The following is a 10,219-nucleotide window of genomic DNA, read 5'->3' as shown; positions in this document are numbered from 1 at the left end:
AGGCCAAGCCTGCAACTGAAGCTCCCAGTTTCTCCTTTTTTTCTTTTTCTTTTTTTATTCTGGGATTTATTTACTTTCTGTAATTGAAACTTTGTTGCGGCTCCAGCTCTGAGCCCGGCTGGCTGAAAGTAGGTATCTGGGATTTGTTTAGCTTCTGTAATTGCAACATTGTTGCATCCGGAGCACAGAGCTGGGCCACGGTGGGGAACCTTGGCTCCCCCCGTCGCCGGGGCAACCAAGCCTCATGTTCGCTTCAGCTGCGTGGCTGCTGGCCGCCATCTTGGTTGGCAGTTAATTTGCATATCACCCTGATTAGCCAATGGGAAGCATAGCAGAGGTATGGTTAATTACCATGTTTGTCTATTATTAGATAGGATAACTAACATGCACAAAAAAAGTGCACTTTTACATGCACAATTCAATACATTTTCACAAACTGAACAACCTTATGTAGCCAGCAGAATATTCAAACCCTCATGGCTGATCCCCACCCACCTGAAGGATACCTACTGTTCTGACTTCTAATGCCCAGGCCATTCTGCTTTTGTATTTTATACAAACAGAATCATGCAATATGTGCTCTTTTGTGGCTGGCTTCTTTTGTTCACTATTATGTTTGTGAGATTCATTAATATTGTTGCCTGGAGATGTTATTTTTTCAGTTCTCATTCCTGTACAAAGAGACCACATTTATTTATCAATTCATCACTTGATGAACCTTTGGGTTGTTTCCCATTTGAGGCTGTTATGAATGTAGTTGCTATGAAAAGTCTTATGTACAACTCTTGGTGAATGTAAGCTCTCATTTCTGTTAGGCAAATCCTCAGGAGTGGAATTGCTGGGTCAGTGGATAGGTGACTATTTAGCTTTAGTAGAAACCGCTAAAGAGTTCCCCAAAGTTGTTCAACCAACTTAGATTCAGCTGCTTGGGAGGGTGCCAGTGCTCCCCACGCACCTACTGTGTGCTGGCCCCTTTGTGTTGAAGACTTCTTTTAATTTTTAAAAAAATTCTCACTGAGGATATGTTTATTGATTTAGAGAGAGAGAGAGAGAGAGAGAGAAAGAGAGAGAGAGAGATATATGAGAGAGAAACAGCAATTGGCTGCCTCTGGTATGGCTCTGACTGGAATCCTGGAATCAAACCCGAAACCTTTTTGGTGTATAGGATGATGCTCCAACCAACTGAGTCACCCAGCCAGGGCAAGACTTGTTTTTTTTTTTTTAAATATATATTTTATTGATTTTTTACAGAGAGGAAGGAAGATAGAGTTAGAAACATCGATGAGAGAGAAACATCAATCAGCTGCCTCCTGCACACTCCCTACTGGGTATGTGCCCACAACCAAGGTACATGCCCTTGACCGAATCAAACCTGGGACCCTAGAGTCTGCAGGCCGACGCTCTATCCACTGAGCCAAACCGGTCAGGGCGCAAGGCTTGTTTTAATTTTTAAATAAACAATGACAATCATTTGCTAAGTTATAATAAAGCTAAGAACAAATGATAAAGATGAGAGGAGATTAGGCCTAACTTTGTCCCCCTAATTGCAAGGATTTTTAACCTGGAAGGGAGCTACCCATGGATAGAATTTGGGAGATACATGAACTTGGATAGGGAAAAAAAAAAATCACATCTTTATTTCCACTAACCTCCACCTGAAATATAGCCTTTGCTCCATGAAGAGCGGCCGCAGCATTAGCTGTGCCTGTGAGCATCACCCACTAGGATCACAGATGTTATTGTCACGTTAAGGGCATGTGGCCAGCAGCCCAGTTTGCCAAGGAATGAGGGGGCTTCCAGACACAGGATTTTCAGTGCTCAGATGGGACCGTAGGGGGCAAACCAGGACAAGTTGGACATCCCTACCCCAGGTGGAATCCCTTACACTTATCATTATGCAAATATTAGGTAGTTAGTAGGTCCACCAGATCTTACTTAGTGCGTTTAAAAATATTTAATCGGTGTAAAGCTGTTTTGATAACTATATTTTAGCATTTGCTTTCCTGTGTAACCGTTATTTATTTTATATACTTAAAAACATTATGCTGAGCCCAGGGCGATGTCTGCGGGTGCAGCCAGCGAGAGGAGTGGGCGGCCGCGCGCCTGCAGCCCAGGCCAAGCAGGCGCAGCGCCACGACATGGCCCCCTCCATGTGGGCAGCGAAGGGCCCAAGGAACCTCTCTCCTTGAAGATGGAAACCTCTCCGTGGCCCACAGGAATGCGGTTGGCGACAGGCGATCCTCCTGGAGGGCCAGCAGCAGCACTGAGCTGAACACCACGGCCGATGGAAATGGAAAGAAGCTGGAGAAAGGTTACTTACTGGCAGAGGACGGAGGAGGAGCGGGGAACAGTGTGCAATGGGGACAAGCCCCTCCTCGAGAGCTGCAGTGATTTCCAGGTATTTTACCTGAAAAGGAGTGGCCATCCCCACCGCTACTTGGCAGGGGTAGCTTCTGGGGAGAAGAAAAACAGGTGGTCGACGCTTGTGAGGAGGCCTACAAGGACGTTGTTGAAATCAGCCAAGAGCACGGGCAGCCGATGCCCCCAGTCGGACTGGCCTGGTCCTCACTTTCATGTTACAATGGGCAGCATGCACCGGGCGGGCCTGCCCCAAATAGGCCTTCCAGGATGCCGTAGCTGAGCTGGGCACACTAAACGCGGATTCCTAAAGGATCTAATGCTCATCATGCAGTTGCGAGACAACTCCACCCTGTGAGGGACCGGCTCACCGGATGAAGAAGCAGGAGAAGGCAACTGAAGAGCCTTTGGGTCCCTGGCTCTTCCTTCACCCACCAGCCCCCATCATCACTGCTGCTTCCTTGCCACAGTCATAGATATCTAGTGCTAAACCTATCTTATCGGTATTGGCAGCACAGCTACTCAGATCTGCTCCCTATCCCAGCGGCTCTGAGCTCCTGACCCCAAGTGGAAGTGACACATAGGTGTGAGATGACACACAGGGAGGGAGGATCAGGTACACACACCTGAGGGAAAACCAGATGGAAGGAGAACCAATGGAGGGAAAGCCAAAACATCACATGTGTGATTCAGATGGGGCATCCAGTTCTCCAGCAAGGTCTCTGAATAGGGAGGTCAAGGTGAGTCAGACAGAGATGTAATATGGGCAGGTCAGATGCTAAGGCTCAGATGAAGGCCTCCATTTTTCAAGGCCTGGTATTCACACTCCCCAGTCTTGCCAAAGACTTGGCTCATAGCCGGCAAGGGCGTGTCCTTACCGGTCTTCATAACTTGGCGGTGAGGTGGGGAAAGAACAGCTGGGGCTACCTCTGCCGGACAGACTGAGAAATTAGGAGAAATGCCTTCTTTGGGCAGGGCGTAAAGTTTCCACCAGGTGGATGAGAGTTGTTGGACTAGTCTGTATGATGAGTAACTTGTAATCTAGTAGAAAAGGTAATCACTAGGCTTGTCACAAAGCAATTTGCCAGGACATTCGTTCATTCATTCATTCATTCATTCATTCATCCATTCATCAAAGATCCATAGTGTTTGTTGAGGAACCTTTGGTATTTAATGTGAGTTAAGGGGGCTGAATTTCTGCCACATATGGGTAACAGGTCTGTTCGCCTAGTTAAAATTCCATCAGCTCTTGATACCAGTTGGTCTTCTAGTATAACAGATCACAGAACAGGCAAGCAGGTTTTAAACCTGATGAGTCTGTGGCTAAGTAGTATCGCTGTGGCCACCTTTGTAAAGGCCGAGAGTGTCACATTACATTTTTCAGCTTTCATAGACGGTGTGGCCAGGAAAGCCTTTGGGCCAAGTGTTCACAAACACGGCTGACCTGAGGCTCTTAGTGCGTATGTACATTTTCCTGGAAAACCTGTGACAAAGACAAGTGGGCAGAAATGTTCTTATAACAAATTAAATCTCAAACAATACCTAAACCTCCCCCTACTCTCTCATCATTTCTATATTAGGTAGGTAGTTCTACACTTAAAAAAAAAGCTTCACTGAGATATAATTCACATGTCATGAGATTCACCATTTCAAAGTTTACAACTCAGTGATAGTAGCATAGTCACAAAGTCGTTCATTGATTACAAAATATCTTTACCACACCAGAAAGAAACCCCATACCCATTAGCAGCCAATTGTTGTTCCCACACCTCTCCCCAACTTCTGGCAACCATGAATCTACTTTCTGTCTGGATTTACCTAATCTGGATATTTCATTTAAAGTGAATCATAGATGCCCTTAACCAGTTTGGCTCAGTGGATAGAGCGTCGGCCTGTGAACTGAAGGGTTCCAGGTTCGATTCTGGTCAAGGGCATGTACCTTGGTTGCGGGGCACATCCCCAGTAAGGAGTGTGCAGGAGGCAGCTGATTAGTGTTTCTCTTTCATTGATGTTTCTAACTCTCTATTCCTCTCCCTTCCTCTTTGTACAAAAAAAATCAATAACATATATTAAAAAAATAAAGTGAATCATACAATATTTACCCCTTTGTGTCTGGTTTATTTCATTCAGCATCACATTTGTAAAGTCCATCCATGTTGTAGCCTGGGTCAGAATCTCATCCAGCCCCTTTATGGTTGAATACTATTGTGTCGTCTACACTCTTCACCCCGAAGGACACATATGCTCTTCCCTTTGATGTGGTTTTATCACACACTAGGAGAGACTGAATAAGACATGGTTTCTGTTGTTCAATTATTCTTCATGTGATTATGCCAAAAGATGGTGGTTTTCCGTGGGCATTTTCCATAACTTGGATGAACAGAGCCAAACAGCCTCTCCAGATTTCTTCATTGAGTTCATTTCCTAGCATGTTCTGGGGAAGCTAGCAGCCAAAGCTGGTGGGTATTAGATGTGTAGCAGAGTCACAACGGGCCTCTTCTATGGATGGGAGAGAAAAATCTTGCTCCTAAAATCCTCAAAGCTAAGAATGATCTCTGACAGACTTTATGGGGGTGTGGTGGGGATCTGGGCTTGGCTGAGCATGTAACTATTTATTCATTCTTTTCTTCATTCATCAGAGCGTGGGATAAAAGGAGATTCAGAGACATGCAAGAGAACAGGGGAAATGGGCATTGGCTAGAAAAAGAAATCTCCTTCCTCGTTGGGTTCTCTGGTCTGTGAGTCTCCACCATGGGCAAGGCCGCCTGGCACACAGCTGGGAGGGCCTGGAATCTGTGAGGCTCTCCCTGTATCTTAGAGTTGGCAACTTTGGAAGGTGAGCCAGGGCCATAGAGAAACCTGAGTGGACACATTCCATATGTGGGCAGCTACTGAGCAGGGTGACAGGCATGCCTAGCGTTTGGAATTTGGCAGCATGTTAGCACCCACGGAATTACAGCTAACACTCAGTTTTATGTTAATTAACTCAATCAGTATAACTCAAATGCCAGGTGTGTTTGCAGAGTATTTGTGTGTAGGAGGCAAATTATCTGGCTTAGGGTTTTAGATCCTCCTTAGCAGGAGCCAAAATAAACAAATTTGCTCATGAAACTCTTCATTTTGTGCCAGGTTTGGGGGTGATGGCTGGATTTCAGGTGCTGGACCCAGAATGAAGCATTTCTGTTTGTTCTACAATGGGCACTGAGTAGGCACCCTTGACAATCCTAATTGGAGTGACGATGGGCAGTAGTCCAGTCTGTTGAGGACACGGAATAATCCAGATGGCATTTTTATTAGGAGAATCCTGGCAGTGTGTGTGAATATGGGACCCCCACAAGGCACTCACAGTCCTGGGAATACCTTTGAACTTGGTTGAGAGTGACACTGCCACACCATTCCTAGAAAGATGGTATTATGGGCTGAATTGTGTTCCCACACAATTCCTATGTTGAAGTCCAGTCCCCAATACTTCAAATGACTATTTAGAGATAGGACCTTTAATGAGTTAAAGTTAAAATGAGGCTGTTAGGGTGGGCCTTAAACCCTGGGTGATGTTCTTACGAAAAGATTAGGACATAAGACACAGAGGGGGGAAGATCATGTGAAGACACAGGGAAGACGACGGCCATCCACAAGCTCAGGAGAGAGGCCTCAGAAGACACCAATCTCGCTGAAACCTCCATCTCAGACTTCCAGCCTCCAGAATGGTGAGAGAACACACCTGTTGTTTAAGCCACCCACTCTGTGGAACTTTGTTATGGCACCCCTAATGAACTGAGAGATGGCATAATCAGCAAGGAAGGCAATGAAAATGGTGGCCTGTAAGTTTTTCTAAAGTCATGGGGTCATGTAAGGGTGTTAAGGTTTGGAGTTACTGAAATTGATATCTTTGCCCAATACAAAATTTAAGATAATGACTGTTTGCTTACTGTTAGTTTTTAGAGGGAGGGGGGAAGGGGAGGGGAAGATCTGCCAGGACAGTTAGGGAGAAATGGTCCTGGCCCCAAGCACCCTGGTGGCCTCCGGCCTGGGGCTCCAGCAGCAGGTCGGCCATACTCTAGTGACTATAACTGCGAACTCCACAGAAGAGGCTCATTTTAGCTCCTGTTTAATTGTAGTCAGATATTAAACATTTATAAATTTTTATACAACAAATCAAGTACATGCAAAGTTACAAATATAGAAAATATAAAGTACATGCATATTCCAAAGACCACTTTGGATCCTTATACAAAACTATTCAGTGCACATGGTAAGCCTAAGGACCACGCAAAAGGGTTCCCCACATATTTAGTAACTTACACAACGGGTAATGCATTAGATACTTCAGATGTTAACTGCTCTAACCAAAATTTGTCATATGCAATATATACACATATATATGCATATATATATATCACATAGAATACCCGCACAGTGTAAGCCAATAACATTGCAGAATAGTAATATAGGTCTGCTCGGTGACAATATTGAATGATCCAGGGAATAATTTTATCTTAACAGGAACAGAATTTCTTTTTCCACTCAGAATGGATATTTCTGTCATCTCCAACCTAAGATTTTTCTTTGTGGATTGATTCCTTATTTTCTAACTCAAAAGGAAGGATTCAACCTAATTCTGGTTTTTGACAACTATGAGATAGCAATGAAGGCTCATTTAGAAACACAAGCATTTCTTCATTACATAATCTTCTGTGATAATGGTGTTTTTACAGCTAGTTTCCTTTATATTAATATCTCCTGGCTTCATCCAATGTCAAAATCATTCCTATTTCCAGGTAAATGGACAAAGATTTGTTCTTAGTGTCCAGAAGGTAACCTAATTTTTAACTGCCTAATGATCTAGTTGATGTTACTAATGGAAAGGAATGCCACATGTAGGTGCCCTCCAAAGGCACCACTCCCACATGTTGGATTTTTTTAGTCCCAGAAGCCTTTCATATCATGTTAGTTATGATCATTTCCTATGAAATATCCTCTGCCCAGAGGTCTAATGTTGCATGAATATTACTCTTGATGCAATAGCTGCTGTGTAGCCTATATTGTGAAATGCAAAAGAATGTCACAGTTCTCTGCAGACATAGGGCTGAGCCTGGGCCCAAGAGCTAAGGATTTCTAGTCCTATTTTTTCAATGAGTATCCTTCCAAATTTTGCAGAAATGCTATTTAAACAGGCAAATGCAGTCAGGTTTGCTTAAAATGAATGAGAAAATGTGTCCAAATTGCTACAAAAACACTGGCAACTAAGACGGGGCATTAGTGTACTGAGCTGTAGTGGGGCAAGGAGCCGGAGGTATCTAGGCAAAAGTATTTGAGGACTGTTTTTAGAATATGTTAGCCTCAGTGTTGCACTAGGCAAAAAATATGCCTAGGCCATGGAATGATTACTTGCTGTCACACTTTTACCAGCCTGGCACTTGCACTAGCCCATGAAGGGCTCAATCAAAAGGGGCTTGAATACATAGTGTGCCAGGCCTGCTCTACATTTCCCTGTGCCATCAAGCCAAGGGTATTAGCCTACGGGTGACAAAGGGAGAAGCAAGAACGAGACATCACCACTAAAGGGCTGCAGGTAGATCCCCCTTCCCTCCCCAGACAAAAAGCTGCCCTCACCCCACTATTAGGAAAATGAGGAAAGAGATGAGGAGGATCACAGGAGGGGAGGAGAAGAGGATCGCGCTCGCCCCTCTTTGGTAAGAAGCCTGGTACTCTTTCTGGTACTGAGTGGTGCACATCTCCTCCACCACACGCTCCATAATCTTGACGTCTGTCTCGGTGATGTTCTCCCCCTTGGTGATGGTGGTGACCGTGTGCTGCTTGACCGTGATGTTGACGCAGTCGCGCACAAAGTTGTTCTGGTTGTTGTACTGATCCACAGGCTTGTAGTACACTTGGTTGGGGAAACGGTTCATGTTTTCACGATAGTAACGGTCCTCATACTCATTGCCAAAATGTATGGGGGGCCTGCTCATGGCACTTCCCAGCATGTAGCCCCCCAGGCCCCCCACCACTGCCCCGGCCGCGGCAGCTCCTGCCACATGCTTCATGTTGGTTTTTGGCTTATTTGGCTTGTTCCACTGATTGTGGCTGCCACCCCCATGGGGCTGACCCCAGCCTCCACCACCATGGGGCTGTCCCCAGCCTCCACCCCCAGGGGGCTGACCCCAGCCTCCACCACCATGGGGCTGACCCCAGCCACCGCCCTGGGGTTGACCCCAGCCGCCGCCCTGGGGTGGGTAGCGGTTGCCTCCAGGACTACCCTGCCCCGGGTATCGGCTCCCGCCGGTGTTGCCTCCTCCAGGCTTCGGTCGCTTCTTGCAGAGGCCCACGTCACTCCATGTGGCCACAAAGAGAAGCAGGATCCAGCCGCCTACGAGGCTTTTCACCATGATGACTTATCTGCAAAATGAAGAGGGTGTCAGAGTATTAGGTCTATGTTAAAAGCACTGAGCATTTGCTGCCTAACAAATGGCTGCACAGCAGTGACATCAGCACCTCCGGCACATGCTCTTCACTCTCTGTTTCCTTCGAAGCACCTCTGACAAAACTAACTGTCAAGGAAAGGGTTAACACAACACTTTCTCCTTCTAGGGATGATTTTGACCTTAAGATCATTTCGGCTCTGCTTCTGGGAAATGTGATAAAGGTGGAGTGTCAGCAACACTGCTTATGGAAAAAATAACCTCTGATTTAGAAATGCAACTGGACTGGGAAAACCTAAGGACACCTGGTGGGGTTGCCATCAGTTTGGGCTTTCGAGCAGTGATCCTTGCACCTGGCACATCCTTGTGGGGACCCTGGAAGCTGTGCCCATTGGGCTGTTATAAGGGACAATGGCTCCTGTGGAGCCTGGGGCTTCTACGCCAAGGAGAACCTGTTACCCACCAATATGGGTCTCATGCCCTTAAACCTGAGCAGGCACTATGGGGTCTGGGGGTGGAGACAAGACCCGGGCTGCTGGGTGGACCACTGTACAACCCTGGTGCGGCCTCTATGGAAGTCTGTGAGTCTAATGTCCTGTTAGGAAGCTCCCAGGTGGGTGCTGCTGTAGCGAAACGCAGTTGATTTCGGTCTTTTCTCCCCTGTAAGAATGTAAGCAGGAAAGAAGTCTCTTTGCTGCTATTTCCTCTGGGGCCAGGGCAGTGCCTGGCACAGAGCAGGCACACAATAGATACTTGTTAAGTGCAGGAATTAACATCTCCTGCACATATAAATGCCAACAAGAATTTCCTTAAAGGAAAACTTTTTTTTTAAACAGGAAACAAGCCCACTTATAAATTCATCTTTCTCTCTATACATGGACAGACAGATGGAGCTGCTGAAAGTGGGGTAAAAATGGCTGTGCTCACAAGATCTGCACTCACTCACTGGCTGAATAAGTTTAGCACAGCAGGTGATGGTTTAGGAGTGACCTATTTTCTTCTAATTTTTGGTACAGAGAAACATCTACACTAATAAAAGAGAAACATGGTAATTGGCGTACGACCGCTACCCTTCCCATTGGCTAATCAGTGAGATATGCAAATTAACTGGCAGCCAAGATGGCGGCCGGCAGCCAGGCAGCTGATGCAAACAGGGAGGCTTGCTTGCTTCAGTGACGGAGGACTCCAATGTCCCCTGCCTGACTTGCCGGCCTCTCAGCTGCAACTCTAAGTAACTATATGGGCTTCAGCCAGCCGGACCGCAACATTGTATCAAATACAGATGGTAAACAAAGGCCAGAAACCTGTTTTCAGCAGCCAAGGCCTCAGAGCTAAAACTAGCCCAGAATAAAAACAAGAAGAAAGAAAAAAAGGAGCGGTTGGGAGCTTCAGTCCCAGCCTGAAAACAGCCCTCAGCCCCACACCCAGACAGGCCAGGT

The 10,219-nt window shown here is 46.1% G+C and overlaps 1 protein-coding gene and 1 long non-coding RNA gene across 2 annotated transcripts in view; both read right to left on the bottom strand.

Moving 5' to 3' along the window:
* Positions 1-6,305: 6,305 nt before the first annotated feature.
* The window catches only part of LOC107182176, a 24,810-nt gene continuing 20,896 nt past the window's right edge, over positions 6,306-10,219 (bottom strand). The window contains exon 2 of the long non-coding RNA XR_001512898.1: positions 6,306-6,422. This is a non-coding gene — a long non-coding RNA (uncharacterized LOC107182176). The remainder of the gene's footprint in view (positions 6,423-10,219) is intronic.
* Positions 6,450-10,219, bottom strand: part of PRNP (prion protein) — a 14,247-nt gene continuing 10,477 nt past the window's right edge. The window contains exon 2 of the mRNA XM_006758058.2: positions 6,450-8,757. Within this exon, the coding sequence (XP_006758121.1) occupies positions 7,968-8,747 (780 nt within the window). The 5' untranslated portion in view covers positions 8,748-8,757 and the 3' untranslated portion in view covers positions 6,450-7,967. The remainder of the gene's footprint in view (positions 8,758-10,219) is intronic.

Source organism: Myotis davidii, unplaced genomic scaffold (genome assembly GCF_000327345.1).
Source record: "Myotis davidii unplaced genomic scaffold, ASM32734v1 scaffold32, whole genome shotgun sequence".
Taxonomy (NCBI): Eukaryota; Metazoa; Chordata; class Mammalia; order Chiroptera; family Vespertilionidae; genus Myotis; species Myotis davidii.
The sequence above is the reverse complement of the archived record's forward strand: the minus strand, read 5'-3'. Positions and strand labels throughout refer to the sequence as shown.